This window comes from Pecten maximus, chromosome 12, assembly GCF_902652985.1.
Source record: "Pecten maximus chromosome 12, xPecMax1.1, whole genome shotgun sequence".
NCBI classification, from domain to species: Eukaryota; Metazoa; Mollusca; class Bivalvia; order Pectinida; family Pectinidae; genus Pecten; species Pecten maximus.
The window spans coordinates 19,387,374-19,406,372 of record NC_047026.1 but is presented as its reverse complement, the minus strand read 5'-3'; the positions used below and the strand labels follow the sequence as shown (position 1 = coordinate 19,406,372).

Here is an 18,999-nt window from a genome sequence, read left to right as displayed (position 1 = left end):
AAAGCTACCGGTGAAGGTTAAAGGTGAAAAAGATGGAGGCTCAAACCAGCACAACAATTTTGGCTTATCTCTTGTTACAAATGTGCTGACCTAGATTTTAACATCCTTGTTAGGAAGATGACTGTACAGAAATAACCTCCAATTCTTTTGGAGCCCCCAAATCAGTTGCCTCACATAAGGGTCCACATAAGTTGCCTTTTACAATCATGCACTTGCAAGTGTACAAGTCTATAGTGCTGAACTTATGATAAAAACTTATACAATATGGCTCTCTGACTAATGGAGATATTTGACGTCAATAACAGTATTGACATATGTATGTCACCTGAGGAAATCTTAAATGTCAATTCTCATAACAAAAAAGATCATGGGATGGACACACATCTCTTTTTCTGTCAGTCAAGAAAAAATGTAAAATCAAATTTGCAATCCTGCATGCAATTATTTATATGGCAAATTTCCAAATACATGTACAATATATATATATCTATGCAGAACCAGAGAAGACTGAGAGGGATATACAGAATTTACTCCAATGGTCAATGCTAGGCCAAGTTATACCAGGTAATTAATTAACCAGGAGGGTATTACATTCTGTATTATGACAAAGGTACACATGTTCATGACCAGGATTATGTACTTAAGATCCAGCCTAGCTGCTTGTCTTGCAGGATTTATGAGGTGCTGAATCCACAAGATCTCCAGTGTACAGAGGTAGTCTCTAGATCTCACCAGTGAATAGGAAGCAATCAATAGGCCCACAATCAATATTGCTAGCACACAGAGGTAACCACCACTAGGCTCCTATTTCACCAGATGCTACCAATCATATACCCTTCCATAACTGGTGTCAGCAGCCAAATAGCACACAGCAATTAATACAACCAGATTCTTTAGACCCAATAAAGCATTATGTGACAGTAATTATCCACAATTGTTAATTGAGCTATATTTACCCAGTGAAAACGTTTGACAGACATATTTAATTACTTTAATTCAAAGAGAGCTTAATGGGAAAATCAATTTCCGAGTATCATTGGACTATATATTACAACATGTAGATGGCATTACCCTGGCACACATGATGATCCTTCACAAGATATCAATAATGCATGGTACTTCCAACTTAGTCTGGTATGTAGTTCAGTATCCAACTAGCACACATTTGTATTGTGAAAGAATATCCCATTCATTCCACACGTATTACATAGATAAATATGTATATATAAATATAGATGCCGTAATACTTAATAGTTTACAATCTTCAAACAGCAAAGGTAAACTTTTATTCTTCCACATAAACCTGGGAATATTATTGTACAAAATCAAAAACTTTCTTATTTTTTCTCCCTAATTTGGTGCATGTAACAATTAGCAATTTCAAGGAATTCCTATCTTTTTAACTTTTGAGAGGAAATAAAAGTGGATAGTTAAATACAATCTCTACAGCCTCTGTCAAATCATCAAATGCTCTCATCAAGGACGCATAAAATACATGAAACAGACTTCTAAATGAAACAGGCTTCTAAATAACAGCAACAGTGTTTTTTGCGGCTGCGACAGTAACAGGAAATGAGTTGAGGACTAAGTTCCTGGACTCATGATACCAGTGATCTCTAGAGTATATCATATCACACTTTACAATGTCTTTTATTATTATTCTGATTTGACATATTGAAAACAGAATTTCATATGAATTTCTGAGAGTGGAATAAGAATGCTAAATAACCAGCTCAAACAGAAGAACAATTTCAATGTTTATCAACAAATTTAAATGCTGCCTAGTACTTCAAGACAAACACGAGCACATAGTTCACAAAGTCTTTGATAACAGTTGTACCGGATAGAATAATAATTAGCAGAGTTAATATTTGCAATTGTAAAATAATTAACCACAAACAATCTTCTGTATTTATCCTGGACAAGACATAATCTCTGACACAAAGTAGGGGGATGGGTTTATTACAGAAGAGTGAAATTGTATTTGTTTGCATTTCCACTTAACTGTAAAAGATATGGTGAGTGGCCTTATTACCAACCATGGGCTTATTGGATAAATATGGCATTTTATATCACTTTCATATCTATTTATCGAAAGTTTCTTTTAATTCTTCCTCACATCAGCAAATCTTTGTCAATCTGTGCCAAAAACACCCTGGAAATTTTCTGTCAACTATTGCCGTTTTCATTTTCCGAATAAAGTATAACTACCTGGTAAGCTTGTACTGTATGTGGCATGCGACATAATTTTAATAATATTAACTAACAAGACCAGTAACATCTTTGTTCAATGGGTAGTCCTTGTGACGTCTGTAGCTAAGTTCCACTCTCATAGATACACTGGACTATTATATCACACCATTCAGAGTACTCTGGTCTCAACAGCTATTACACAACGTGCTGAACGGTACACTTCATACTTTGATACCAGTGATATTACGTTTCCATGTTATTACTTTCTGCACATTGTTCTTGTTGTTTTGTTTATTTTCATTACATGTGCTAGTCAATGTGATGTCTATCTCCAACCAAAACTGTTATCAACACTGATGTCTCTCCTCAACCAAAACTGTTATCAACACTGATGTCTCTCCTCAATCAAAACTGTTATCAACACTGATGTCTCTCCTCAATCAAAACCGTTATCAACAACACAGCAGTTGACCTATTTTTCAAAATACTTTCATTTTTTCATAAAAAGTATGATAAGATACTTCAGTTTTTGTTGTATCAAATGACCTTTAATGGACTTTTACATCAAGTTGGTGAGGCTTTTTATGCAATGTGTGTATTGAGGTTTTAAATGCGACGTACATACACAGAACTGTGCTATTCTTTTCACTTTTAGAAAGTAACATTAGGAATGTGACTGAAACTTTCTATTGTCAATAATTATAAAGTTACAAATTTCATTTCAGTCAAATTCAATGCTATAGATAGATTCTGTATTCTTTAAAAACAGCCTTACAACAAATTGGTGACATTAAATCTAAGCTGAATGACAACTGAGCACCGATACATTAATTTTTATGGTATCATTTTCAACCTGCATACCAATCTATCAGTAGGTTTGATGTCAATATTGTAAAGTTTAAATCAATCTTAAGGCTATTACGATATTGCCGTGCTACTAGTTAAGATATAAATGTGTACAAACCTTTTGGAGGAAAATAGGACTTGCTCTCTGCCTTATGGGGCCAGTCAACGACCAGGGCACCAAATCTTCTAAACGCTGCAGTTATTTCCTCTGAAAAATATGAATGAATATACAATGGTAAAGTAATGTGACAAACAGTATAATATACCAGGTACTCTGTACACATATAAGCAGTCTTCTGTTTTTTAAGACTTGAGTACTGTATTTTAACAACAGAAATAATATGTTCACTCAATAACTGTTCAGCTTTGTGTGTATAACTTCAGTCCGTGTCAACTAAAGGAAAATTGATACTTGAACAGTGTTAACCTTGGCTAAAGTGATGTGAAAATCGCGAACAATACAAAATTTGCAATTTAAGGATGATGTATAAACAACACATATACTTTCTGTTATATGTGAAATGTGAAATAAATGTGTCATGCAAATTCCACTGAAGTATATCAGCAGTTTTCAGATAAAGCTTTTTTTATCAATTCACTAACATTATCAAATTTGTATATGTTTGCCAATCAGAAGTTTCCAACGTTAACCCACTCTATCCCTGGAAACTTTCCATGCAAAACCTAAGACTTATTCATTCATGAATGTTTATATGCAAGTAGATAACATATAACAGACAGTATAACAGCAGAAGTTGTTTTTTTTCATGCTAGTCATAAACATAAAAAGACTTCCTTTAGTACAACTATAAACCTATCAATTTTTTTTCGTATGTGAAATACGACAGTGTAAAATCTGAGTGTAACATTGTATACCAGACATTTGTTTTTTAAACACAAACACATGAAGTTATGATACATGTCTTGTTGTTAAATTCAGGTTCAGACTATCTCAAGATTCTTTTGTTTTTAATTACATATCAAACTTAACACTTATACTGTATATCTAGAAAAAAATCCGCCCAATAAAACTACATACATACTGTAACTCACAAAATAATGAAATTGTACCAAAACAACATGTGACCTCGTTTAAATTAAGTGTTTATCAAAATTATTCATAAACAAGAGATCCCAGAGGGATCTTGGCGCCCACCATTGAATGATCTTCATAGGTTCCATGTCAGATTGATCTTTTCTCTACTTTTCCCTTCCTCTAAGTCTTACTAATCTGTGTAAATTCAGAAACAGCCCTCTATAGCTAGTACTTTTCAAACAAGGGGAACCTATATATAAAATTTAAGATTTAGCGATAATGGCTGTCTGTCGGCCATGTTGTTTTCCGATTGGTCCCAATATGCAAAACTAGGCACTGAGGGGAACCTACATATGAAATTTGAGAAAGATTCCTTCAGTACTTTCTGAGAAATAGCGATAACAAACTTCAATTGTCAAAATCCAAGATGGCTGCCTGTCGGCCATGTTGTTTTCCGATTGGTCTCAAAATGCAATATGTATAACTAAGCACCAAGGGGAAACTACATATGAAATTTGAGAAAGATCCCTTCAGTACTTTCTGAGAAATAGCGATAACAAACTTCAATTGTCAATATCCAAGATGGCTACCTGTCGGCCATGTTGTTTTCTGATTGGTCTCAAAATGCAATATGCATAACTAAGCACCAAGGGAACATGTGTATGAAATTTGAGAAAGATCCCTTCATTACTTTCTGAGAAATAGCGATAACAAACTTCAATTGTCAAAATCCAAGATGGCTGCCTGTCGGCCATGTTGTTTTCCGATTGGTCTCAAAATGCAATATGCATAACTAGGCAGCAAGAGGAAATTACATATGAAATTTGAGAAAGATCCCTTCAGTACTTTCTCAGAAATAGCGATAACAAACTTTAATTGTCAAAATCCAAGATGGCTGCCTGTCGGCCATGTTGTTTTCCGATTGGTCTCAAAATGCAATATGCATAACTAGGCACCAAGGGGAACCTATATATGAAATTTGAGAAAGATCCCTTCAGTACTTTCTCAGAAATAGCGATAACAAACTTCAATTGTCAAAATCCAAGATGGCTGCCTGTCGGCCATGTTGTTTTCCGATTGGTCTCAAAATGCAATATGCATAACTAGGCACCAAGGGGAACCTACATATGAAATTTGAGAAAGATCCCTTCAGTACTTTCTCAGAAATAGCGATAACAAACTTTAATTGTCAAAATCCAAGATGGCTGCCTGTCGGCCATGTTGTTTTCCGATTGGTCTCAAAATGCAATATGCATAACTAGGCACCAAGGGGAACCTATATATGAAATTTGAGAAAGATCCCTTCAGTACTTTCTCAGAAATAGCGATAACAAACTTCAATTGTCAAAATCCAAGATGGCTGCCTGTCGGCCATGTTGTTTTCTGATTGGTCTCAAAATGCAATATGCATAACTAGGCACCAAGGGGAACCTACATATGAAATTTGAGAAAGATCCCTTCAGTACCTTCTCAGAAATAGCGATAACAAACTTCAATTGTCAAAATCCAAGATGGCTGCCTGTCGGCCATGTTGTTTTCCAATTGGTCTCAAAATGCAAAATGCATAACTAGGCACCAAGGGGAACCTACATATGAAATTTGAGAAAGATCCCTTCAGTACTTTCTGAGGATTAGCGATAACAAGAATTGTTTACGGACGGACGGACGGAGGGACGGACGGACGGACGGAGGGACGGACGGACGACGGACCACGGACGCAGGGCGATTTGAATAGCCCACCATCTGATGATGGTGGGCTAAAAATTGCCACATTAATTACTTGACTTGTTGTTATGGGAAATCCATACAACCTGCTCACAGACAATATCGATCTGTTATACATATTGTTGTTAGCTGAAATGACAGAGATTTACAATTCAGGAAGTTTTTTTTTCATTTATCATTTATAATTACAAGGTTTCTTGAAAGGAACATTTCTAGATTTTCCAATAATTTCCAAAGTAATGATATCTCCTCAACCCCTGTCTCTGCATATGTATTATGTATCTGCATTACTTTTTTCTAGAAATATTTTGTCCTGATGGGAATTGTTTACCTTCATCTATGTCAGGCGGCAGACCTCCAACGAAGACCTTCCTTGAAAACCTCTCAATACGTTCCCCCTGGGACCCAGGGGAGCCCTGAGAGCCCCCGTGAAATGACCCTCCAGACTGATCCAGACCATCCTCATCGAGTCCTTCTCCGAAACCAAATGTAGGTTTACCTGCAACAAACACTTTATTTAACCGATTTTTTTTTATTTACAAAAATTAATCTTTTTTTTTCACATCAAATGTGCTACCAACTACTATCGTATGCAATTTTCTTTTTGCACTTATCTATGTGCTGAGATTATTCAATGCGAATATACTATTTTGGACCAAAATTATATCAATTCTCAGGTAAACTATTCCATATTACATTCTGACCCTGTATACATTGTAGAGCAGTTGTCATTTTATTTATAGACCTTACTAATACAGTAGTCGTTATTTATAATCAAACAAAGTCAAAAACTACATTACTGTTAATCATAAAGGATCTAATTATAACACTGTATCAGTATGAAGCATGAGTACTAGCCTAAGCTATATTTCATTTTAAAATCCTGAATGGCTGTTAATTTATTGATGATGTAGACGAGAAGGTGGGCAGTCAGTGAGACACGGCCATGATTTATGTCAGACTGTCATGTTATTAAAGGTACAAACCTTTAAGAGCTTCATTTGGATCTCCAGTAGATCTCATGATATCTAAGAGCTGGGTCTCGAATGAGGAAAATCTCATGCTATCATATGAGCCACTCCGATCCTAAAAAAAATACAAGCCATAAATATAAGTAAAATCAATAGCAGATGATAGGACACTGGGGATTTCTCTGATAATACTAGAACCTTGGATCATGAAGGGAAAGTCATTTCAAGGAGAATTCAAGAAAATAATAGCTGTCATTCTGCAGCTCCACAAGCTCTGCATGTGGATCAATAATCATCAGCATCCATCTCTATATTTTGGTTATCTTTTTTTGACAACATTAAACATTTTCAGCAAGACTTCTGCTGAATAGAGAATTTCTAATCTAATTTTATTTCTCTGCCCAAATAATGATATATCCAGTAAGGTCTCTAAGGAGAGTTGTTTGACAGAAAACCAATGCATTCTACAGGTTGCATTAGTACTGCTAAGTGTTTATGTCTATACATATATCATTATATAGCCACAGGAAAAAAGGTCATTGATTTGCCGAGATATTTGAAACCATGTATTCTATAAATTGAGGCTTTTTTTAATGGCCAAACTTTATTTGATGACTAAGAAAAGTGACTGTGTGTAGATCAGATATATAGATAGGAGCTACCATTATTCAAAACTATGTTCACTGTTATTTCTGTTTGATAGGGATTACCATATTTGACCTAATGAGGACATACTATAGCGGGCCAGGGGGGGGGGGCTTAATAAATCAGTTACAAGCTTAAGTTTCCAAAGGAAATGGTCATGGGGTTTGAAAAACTTCTTTATCAGCTGTACATGATCATTATCAGTGCAATATGCAATAAGGAGCAGCTAAGCTGCAAAAATGTTATAAACAAAATGTAAACTGACATGTATAATACACTGTACTTGCAGATGGTGATCACTAAAGAATGCAGGTAAACTGTACATGTGTACCTGATCAACCTAGCACAGTTACAGCATAACATATACACAGGCTACATTTAGAATTGTAGTTTGTGATATATAGGTCATAATGGTTTTTCATATTGTGTATGCAGTACTAGTGTCATTAGTTATGTAATTACATACAGTGCATATATATAATATACTGTGCAAATGTATACAGGTCATTGTACCAGATGTTATCAGCTATACAACTGATAGTAGACCACAATGTATATTCAGGGAGTACATAATTAGTCTAGAGTTTTTATTCTACATTGGTCAATCTACAATACATTTCCATGAGTCCTTTTCAACTCTATAGCTAAAACTAATACATTTTTTTTGTAAGTCTCACAATGTTAAAACTAAGTATATACTGTATACGTATACACTGTACATATTTCCAGAAATTGTGATTCCATGTTAATCATGATCAAATTGTATGAGTATAGGGTTTACAATTTAGATTTATTAGAATATTACTGATAATGTAGAATTTCTTTTTTGATACTGGTATATATACTCTTAATACAGTTGGGTTACAGCTGAAAACTTAATGTATGATTCCAGTTGCAGTTGTTGATAGCAAAAGAATATATATACAGCTAGACAAATTTAAAGGGCGAATGAAAACAAAGTTTTATGCAAACGGGAAAAAATGCTTCATGTGAACTTGATACAATTAATTAAAAACAATGTAATATAAACAAATGCTATTAGGCAAATATGCCTTATGCACTAATTTCAGGTTATGAGCCACATATGTATTATAGTTCCACATGCATCATTTTTGTGCTGGGACAGGTATCTTTCTTCCAAATATAGTTGCAATTGCTACCTGACATTATATAATTATTCAACATAGATATGTTGGCAACATACGGTATATGCAACACCAATCCCAGACCTTAAGTTTACAGGAGAAAAAAAATCCCATTTCTCTGAAAATTGAATCCTAAACTGTCAGAATTCTGGAAATGAATCATGACTATGTGCAGAATGTTAAATTTTCACCATGATCTTATATATTATTCATCATGATCTATGAAATGTAATCAAATCTAATATCAGCAACATTGATATCACCAATGCAAAAATATATGTATACACAATATGATTTTTTCCAGTTGACGTTTCCTTTATAACAATACTAGTCATATTCCTACATATATTTTTCTTTGAAAACAATATAATGAATGCATGTGTTAGTTATTACATGTATAATGTAAATTGTGTATAATACTTTCTTTGGAAAAAAAATAACAACAACAAAAAACAAAACTTTGGTTTGTTTGTTTTTGTTTAACGTGTCGTCCTATTAACAGCCAGGGTCATTTAAGGACGTGCCAGGTTACTTTTGGAGGTGGAGGAAAGCCGGAGTACCCGGAGAAAAACCACTGGCCTACAGTCAGTACCTGGCAACTGCCCCACATGATAGGTTTCGAACTCGCAACCCAGAGGTGGAGGGCTAGTGATAAAGTGTCGGGACACCTTAACCACTCGGCCACCGCGGCCCCAAAAAAACAAAACAAAAATCAATATAATTATATTAAGTATATAGGGAAGGAGTTCCTAATTTCAAAAAAAATATACCTTCAGAGCTAGGTATACAACACTTTTGATCAAAATTTATTATGATTTTTAAAACCGCAGTTTTGTATTTGTGTTTATATTTGAATCCCCGTCAGATTACTATAAATAAATATTTAATTACTGTAAATGAAACTTTATCTTTCCTATACATGGCATATTTTACTCCGTCATTTAAACTGTATAATGATCTGTATACGTTCCATTTAATTTCAGCAGGTACATACAATACACAGGTAATTTATTCCTAGTCAATACAATGGATGATTATTATACATTTTCTGATAACACAAACTGATATTGGGAGTTTAATAAGCAGCAGCACAAAGACCTTGTTATGCCTTTCACTACCAGTCCTGTGTAGATAAGAAATCCTAGTATACAAGGAATTCCTGTTTTCCATATATTTCTAGTTCACCAATCCTTCAAAATAACATACTTGTTTCTGTGCCAACACAAAATTTCATCCCACAGTGCACAAATAAAAGGAAACACTTGAATTGGGAGCTGCTTGTAGTATGCATTAAATTACATCTTCACTATATACATACTTCACATCTTTTATTTTTACAAGAAGCATATGTTGAAACCTGTTGCCAATTTTTGTAAGTGTGTTATAACAAGTTATCAGTATAACGCATACAGACGTCCCATACCTATATTTTCACTATAGGTTTTATTTATAATTACCCAGCTAACTACTAATTCACGTCAACAAAAATGAATGAAAAAAATATAATGAGAATTATCATGTAATACGTGTAAAGAAATGTACTAATTGTATATACACACTTACATTAATCTAGTTGCATGATAAAGGCAAGAGTAGTACTAGTCCTTAATAAAACCAGAGGGAATTAAATATCAGTATTGAAGAAAAAGAGTTAAAAGTTCTTTTTTTTCCATTTCTCTCAAAATTTTGTGTAATATGTTACACAACTTAAAGACAGGTGCATGGCCTCAAGTTATTCAGTAAAATATGTAAGTAATACAAACTAAAAGAAAACTTAACTTATTCATAGATCTAGTATTAACATATATTTGTAATACAAAATGAATACAAAATTAACACTTATTCATACACTGTCTATAAACAATGTATAATGTAATTATAACATTTCCGCAAACATATCTCAGTATATATATGGGCCTAATTACCTCTATTCCAAAGTATTGTGCATTGTTCTTCCCAAAAGTTTACTAAATTGAAGTTCACTGATTTACGAACTTAACGAATTGTAAACATATTCGTGAGTATGAATTGAATTGTCTTAAGAAAGGATATGTGTTAGTGTTCTTGTCATGATCATTTGAAATGGTTTGTTTGGAAAAGTTTTCTATATAGACTTTTTGAAGATGTCATCTTTTGACAAAATAAATAATTAGTCTTGAGTGCTTGAGGTACTTTTTCATCCTAAGTACTTTTTAAAAATTAATTGATCATGACTGCAAGAATGAAGAATGGGGGCCCCAGGCTTACTTGTGGACAATTATTTCCAGATAAAAACGGTATAAGAGTACAATTTAATAAGTATTTTAATAAGTTACCCCTTTCTTGTTTGAATAGATCTAAACATGTATAGATAAATGGTACCTATGATGATAATGGTCCAGATTTAATCCACATAAAAGTTAATTTAAATGTTGAAAGGTTTCAAGCCTGCTTTAATTGTTCAACTTCAGACATGTTGCAAAAACATGCAACCAGAACATTTCATAATAAAGAAGTCCAGATGATATAGACAGGTATACCATACATAAAATGGAGATAAATTATGCCCGATGTAAACATACACTTGTCTATTATTCTGATCTTTAGTAAAACTTAATGCTTTCAGGATTTTAAGTACATCAATCATATCTCTACTTGGGCACTAATGGGCTAGCATTGTATCATTATTTCTGACATCTGGATAAAATCTACAAGCTAGTAATATAATTAATGAACACAAGCATGTTCCAACTTGAGGATATACATGTATTGGATCCCAGGCAGTAGTATAGACCAACACATATATATATATATATATATATGTCAAAGAAAGTGGCAAAGGTGCTTGCCCCACAAAACAACACACTGTACATTAATTTTATTCAGTACCTGGTCATTTTTCATTTAACTATCATTCAAACAAACTTTACACAATAATTGATCTTTACATTCTTATTTTGTTTACTATCAATTCATAACAATATCGAAAGGAAACTGACATTTTGGGCAAATTTGTTTTATGTTTTTTTATATGAATGCATGGTCAACTTGAAATCAATAAGGGTATACAGAACGTTATCATCATGGGAGAATTAGCTAGTTTCTATGGCATTGAATTGAGCCAACTGTAGGTTTAATTTTGTTCCAATTAATTAATTATATGCAGGTATTTCTCAATATTTTGATACTGGCTGCTGACTTGACTGAAATGCCAGATCTATATAGTTTCATCATACAACTTCCTGGTATGATGTAGTTTGTTATAAATACTCTGTCTCCCATTACAACATCCCCTCCTCTAAACATTCTAATGTTAAAGGGCTGCACACTTGGGTAGAGGCAATTGCATAATTCCAACAAACAGTTGTTCTTTTCGTAGAGACAAGTGCATAGTTCTGACTAACATTTCTTCTTAAATTGCTTTTAATACCAAAATATATTGATCCTGCAAGCACAAATCTGTATGCATACAAAGATTACAAGTATCTGGGCAGTATTACTGAATTTGTTTGGAAATCTATATATAGTGTTTCATTTTCTGCATGGTTGGTATAAACCAACCAATTTGTAAATAGTCTTATATCTTTATCATTGGGGTACCAAAACGTTTGATATAATATGGAAGGTTTATAGTATATATATACGCGGGTAAATTAGTCAACCTGTATTTGTCAAATGCATTTTAGCGAAAATTTTTATCAAATTTGCTATTGATTTTGATGTTTTCAACTTCAAGGTTCAATATTATCCCATCCACTACATAGAGTCACCATTTTTTTGTATTATCCATGTTTAGTAATAAGCAGAATTGTAGAATAAATATGATAACCTCAGAATTTTCTGACTGGACAATAGTACTGCCATGGCATGGACCAAAGCGATGAGACGGGATGAATATACTGATGACATCCAGAAATCATCACCAAAGCATACACATATACCTACACATAATCCTTGGTACTACGCATCAGAGACTTGCCATTTTTCATATGGATTGGCAGAGTCACTAGTATTGTACATCTCACCTTCCTTTATTTTTATTGATCATGTTGATTACATTTGCATCTGTCACATAATCAATTTAACCTACAACAGCTTGTGTAGGTGGCAAACACTACTGTAGAAAATCCCTGTCAGTTGCATCTGTGGACCAATATGAATTATTGATTTCGTAGCAATGAGAGAGTGGTCATTGTTGTGATGCTAGCTTCTACCGGACAATGACCTTTGTTCCGTCCCAAATGAATGAGGCCTAACTTGATAATGATATAGATTAAATGATTACCCATATCATGCATGACTGTAACAAAATGTAATTCAATAACATACTGAAAATATCCACATGGAAATGGGACTTGGATGTACGTCATTAATTCTGATGAAAAAATATAGAAATTTACATTAGTGGGGGTTCAATTTAAATGATGGGTACAGTAATATTACCTGGTATTTTGGTAGCTTTATTGTTAAACTAATTTCAAAATACACAATTTATATAAATCATAATACAACCTTTACCTTTGTATGTGTTACAGACAGTAAGACAAACATCTTTCAGTGTTTCAGAATATATATACCTGTACGTAGTATGCTACTACTCTACTGCAATATGTATCTATTGATGCTGATGGACCTAACCAGAATGATGGCATGCTTGGAATGTTCATAAGGTTACCACTGCATCTCTCTGCATATGGAACAAATTTATACAGCTACGTAACGAATATATTGTCAAATTCACAGGCCATAATATCAACCATCAAATTACTTACCTGGTAGGTCAGTACTGCATCTCTTTGGGAGTCATCAAGGCTATGCAAGTCAAGATTAGGTTTAAGCAGGGCAGTCTGGTGCATCTGTCCTGGGAAAGATGTACTTCGGCGAAACTTGGACGGTGATATCAGTGGTGTCGATTGACCGACACGATGGTACTGGTTGTTAATACTGGGTTTCTTAAGAACTGGATTCATACTGGGCATAGATCTTCTTTGCTGGGGAACATTTGCCCATCCTGTAGAGAACGATTGTGTTTGTTGTGACCATGATGGTGGTTGGGGGGCGTTACTCCAGTTGGGATATGATTTAGAATTGTTATTCATCATCATACCCTGTCGTTGTGGAAAGTTATGATGTGCTGTTATCGCCCTCCTTGGGGGTGGCTGTTGCTGAGGGGGAACGTTCATCCCCATATGGGATGCCAGTGCAGCATTAAACATGTTATTTGCAGTAGGAGGAAACTGTTGGAATGCAACAGTACCATTAACAGAGGGAAATCCTTGGACGAAACTGTCATCTGTTGCTGCGTTTGACCAAAATGCCGGAGCGGCAGACGACATTGAGATGACAGCTGTTGTCGTACCGTTAGTGACCTCGCCAGCATTCATGGAACTTGTACTCACATTTCCGAGTAAATCGGGTCGTCTATCATCCAACTGCGCATTAGTGTCAATTTTCCCGTTCTTAGCAAAGTTCTCGCCATTTTGTTCAGTTCCATTTTCAGAATTCACTTGAAGTTGCTGCGTCTGTTTACTGGTCGATTTTTCGAGTAAAATGTCATCTTGCATGGTACGAGTTGGCGATGGATCTGATGTAAATAAACCTTTGCTCTGTAAAATATGTTTGTTATTTAAAGACGTTAAACCTCCAATATTGGCGGATACAGCTATTCCGTAATCCCCCATCAGAGAGAAATGGTTCCAGCTGAAATATTGGGGGAGTTTCACCGTGTTCTCTTGATCGCCTGCGCCACGTCTGCTATCGATGTTACTGCACTGCACAACTGCGTTTACTTTCCCAGTGCTCCATTTCCGTTATGGCGAAGAAGTCTCGAGATCACCATATGCAAATTACCTCCACTTAGAATACCTTTCATTCCAAACTTTCAATTAAGAAATTGAATGAAAAAATGCAGAATATTTCATTTTCAATAAATATGTCCTTTTTCTACCAACATTTGATATCTATTATTTTGTTTTTATATTATTTCGTGTCTTGGTGATCTCGAAACTATTTTTTCTCTATACAGTTGCGGGGCCGAAAAGGGGCGGAGTCAGATCATCCATGCGGTGAAACGTCAAAGTAGGTAATTTTTGCTGATAGATTGATCGCATGAGATCGATCAGATGCTCACGTGTGATTAATAGTCGTACAACACACACCCGGTTATGTGCCGAACACGTGGCTGTGATAGGATAACAATTTTAGACATGCATAATATATTCAGAATAGTTAATAAATACGAGCACATGTGTGTGACAGAACGCGGGAATAACAGTTACTTGCGATTGATCTGTTCTTGATTCGAAGCACCTGAAAAAGTGCAAGACGTCATGTTATATTCAAAACATAACAAGGCTAGAAATCTTCAATTGGTGTGATTTACCTATCTCCATAGTCATTAATTATGGTTAGACATGATACCTGCATGTCTATCATGCCTAGCTGTATCTCCCATTCTATATTTAAAACTAAAAAGTCTTCATTTATGGATATCAATAGATCGATTTATGGATTTCAATAATTATTTTTTGATTTCCATAAATCATGTTTGGAATTACTAAATCATTTTTGGATATCCAAAAATAGGTGATTTATTGATATCAATAAATGATTTATGGAATTCCATAAATGAATTATGGAAATCAATAAATGAATTATAGAACTATCCATAAATGAATTATTGATATCCATAAATGGGGACCTTTTTCCCACTTTGGCTTGCCATAGAAATACTTCTTACGCAACATCAGTTCACCATGTCACTCAAACACACACGTGCACTGAGATGGCGTCATTGAAGGTTGCAAGTTGGTGATGCATGGCACAGGTTGTTTTTTTTTGTTGTTTTTTTTCGGACATTTTTTATAGTTGGTAACGTGACTGTGAATATAGAATGTATAAGAATTAGATGGTACAGTGTGGTGGATTAAAAATTAATGTATAGACTATGTGAGTGTTAATTTCGGTATATTTATATCTCCTAAAATACAATAATGTATATTCAAGATCTTAAGTTATTATAATTGATTCAAAACAAAAGACTGTTGATATCTTATGCCACATACCAGAAGCTATACATACTCCATATATCAAATGCTATCACCTCTGTACAAATAGTTTTAGCTGTCTTTTTATAATTTAGATTTAAAGTGAATAAAAAATCATTAGGTGCATCCCGAAGATATTCTAACGCTCTCGGCACCTGTATTTAATACGTAACTTTTGTTTATATGATCATTTCATTTGATGTTGATTAATTCGATAATTTTGCTTCAACGTGGGGGCCATTTTATGTATTTTTAGCAAGGATACTTATACATACTCCATCGGCGGCGTACAACATTTTTGAAAGGGGAACCAAAACAAGGGAATGTTTATTTCTACAAACGTGATGCAATAACTCAGATACATTACTTTCTCCACTGAATACCACGAATACACCATCCTCAAATTCCGGGGATTGCATTTACGTCCGCTCAGATAACTTATCGACGATTTCTTTCGTCTTTGTTTGAGAGGCTGTACGGTTAATACTCACGAGCATCTCACGTGTCACACTGATGTCATCAAAGTGTTTTAAATATAGATCTGAGACAGACTTAATAAATTATACATATTTATTATGAACTAAAAATACATACACGAATTTTGTTTACTTGCACAAATTGTATCAAGGTTGAACTTACAGAAATATCAGTGTTGTTTGACATGGGAGCATGAGGTATGTCATAAGTTAGAAGTATTACCCCAGAAATATGTCATAAGTTAGAAGTATTACCCCAGAAATATGTCATAAGTTGGAAGTATTACCCCAGAAATATGTCATAAGTTAGAAGTATTACACCAGAAATATGTCATAAGTTAGAAGTATTACCCCAGAAATATGTCATAAGTTAGAAGTATTACCCCAGAAATATGTCATAAGTTAGAAGTATTACCCCGGAAATATGTCATAAGTTGGAAGTATTACACCAAAGTATGCCATAAGTTGGAAGATTACACATAATTATGTCATAAGTTAAAAGAATTACAAATAAATATGTCATAAGTTAAAAGAATTACACATAATTATGTCATAAGTTAAAAGAATTACACATAATTATGTCATAAGTTAAAAGAATTACAAATAATTATGTCATAAGTTAAAAGAATTACACATAATTATGTCATAAGTTAAAAAAAATTACAAATAATTATGTCATAAGATAAAAGAATTACACATAATTATGTCATAAGTTAAAAGAATTACACATAAGTATGTCATAGGCTAGAAGTTTTACACCGACGTCTTTCATAAGCTTGACGCAATACATTGGTAATATGATGTTAGAAGTATAACATTGGAACAAGTAGCGTATGTGCAGAAGTATCGGAGCGGAAGTGCATGTGTCATAAGTTAGATGTTAGAAATATCACTGGAACATGAGGTATATAAAATTACATCACTTTTCGTAATTATTCATTTCGGTAAAAGGAAATGTCAGTCTATATTCGGCAACAGATAAAATACTTAGAAATACGTGCAATTATTATTCAAGCACAATACATATTGTTTATATACGTAATGGGAGTATATGCTACTCATTCTGTTTTCAAATGATCATCTCCGTTCGATTTTGTCTTGCAGGTCTGACTCGTAAATAATGTTATCACTGATTTCGCCTATACTTCATGCAGATGTGCAGCTGACTGTTATCTATAGGATATTTATTGCACGCGTTATCTTCAGTCTATTGTACCCACAATGCGGATTGACCTTACACTGGGCATGCGGATATTGACAAACCAGAATGTATGATTTCTAGTCACGCGACACAGGGACTTGACATAATTTTTATCTGCTACTAAATTGAGTGTTTCTAATCAAATGCCTTACGTCAGTGACACAGTTAGTTTTCCATCGGGAAATCATCACGGCTTTGCTGTGGAAATGACACTTATAAATCTGAATGCTATAAATAATGCCCTGAAATATATAGAGAATATCTAGTTATACAGAAGATATAAATCCGGGATACAACCAAAAGATTACTGATTAAAAACACAATACTTTGCGATCAACCGGCGTGTCGACTTCTCTGTCGGTGTCAAACTGTAAAACTTAAACATTATTTATTAGATTTTACCGCTAAAATATTCATTCTATAAAAGTGATATTTTTCACTAGTGAAATTACATATACAGCATACTTTAATATCTGTAGAGAACATTCATATCGAACCAGAGACTTGTATATAACACCATTCCCTCTGTTATAACACTGTTACCTCTGTTATAACACTGTTCCCTCTGTTATAACACTGTTCCTTCCATTATAACACTGTTCCCTCTGTTATAACACTATTCCTTCCATTATAACACTGTTCCCTCTGTGATAACGTTGTTCCTTCTGTTATAACGTTGTTCCTTCTGTTATAACGCTGTTCCTTCTGTTATAACGCTGTTCCTTCCATTATAACACTGCTACCTCTGTTATAACACTATTCCTTCCATTATAACACTGTTCCCTCTGTGATAACGTTGTTCCTTCTGTTATAACGCTGTTCCTTCTGTTATAACGCTGTTCCTTCCATTATAACACTGTTCCTTCTGTTATAACACTGTTCCCTCTGTTATAACACTGTTCCCTCTGTTATAACACCATTCCCTCTGTTATAACACCATTCCCTCTGTTATAACACTGTTCCCTCTGTTATAACGTTGTTTCCTCTGTTATAACGTTGTTCCCTCTGTTATAACGTTGTTTCCTCTGTTATAACGTTGTTCCCTCTGTTATAACACTGTTCCCTCTCTTATAACGTTGTTCCCTCTGTTATAACACTGTTCCCGGTGTTATAACGTTGTTTCCTCTGTTATAACACTGTTCCCTCTGTTATAACGTTGTTCCCTCTGTTATAACACCATTCCCTCTGTTATAACACCATTCCCTCTGTTATAACACTGTTCCCTCTGTTATAACACTGTTCCCTCTGTTATAACGTTGTTCCCTCTGTTATAACACTTGTGATATACAAGTCTCTGATCGAACCAACACATCGATGCCTATTTTTATCTGACTGAAATTAAATTAATTGAAAACTTTAACAGCAAAAATAAAGCACAAAACGAAAATGTAGCTCGTGTTCTCTGTTGGGAAAACTCTGGTTAAGTATCCATGGGCAATACTGACAATATCTATCGTATTTATCGGCTTCCTAAACACTTAATATTATTTTCTCAAATTCAACCCAAAAGAAGACAAAACTTATTCATAACCAGATTTCTTAACTTACCTCCAACTTCTTTCTATGCAATATGTGCAGGCTCGATAAATACCATGGTTATCCAAAATTGTTTTATGTGAAAACCTCTGCAGAATCAGAACTACCATTTGTCTTCTGTTTAGTGGATGAATATATGTATATATATATAAAAAAACAACATATGTCATTTCGATTACTTGATAAAATAATAAATAAAA

At 34.2% G+C, this 18,999-nt stretch overlaps 1 protein-coding gene across 1 annotated transcript in view; it reads right to left on the bottom strand.

The window, feature by feature from the left end:
- LOC117339395 (cytoplasmic polyadenylation element-binding protein 2-like) overlaps nt 1–14,352 on the bottom strand; it is a 29,978-nt gene extending 15,626 nt beyond the window's left edge. The window contains exons 1-4 of the mRNA XM_033900957.1: nt 13,313–14,352; nt 6,787–6,886; nt 6,132–6,299; nt 3,158–3,247 (exon numbers count right to left, since the gene is read on the bottom strand). Coding sequence (XP_033756848.1) covers nt 3,158–3,247; nt 6,132–6,299; nt 6,787–6,886; nt 13,313–14,221 — 1,267 coding nt within the window. The 5' untranslated portion in view covers nt 14,222–14,352. The remainder of the gene's footprint in view (nt 1–3,157; nt 3,248–6,131; nt 6,300–6,786; nt 6,887–13,312) is intronic.
- Nucleotides 14,353–18,999: the final 4,647 nt, after the last annotated feature.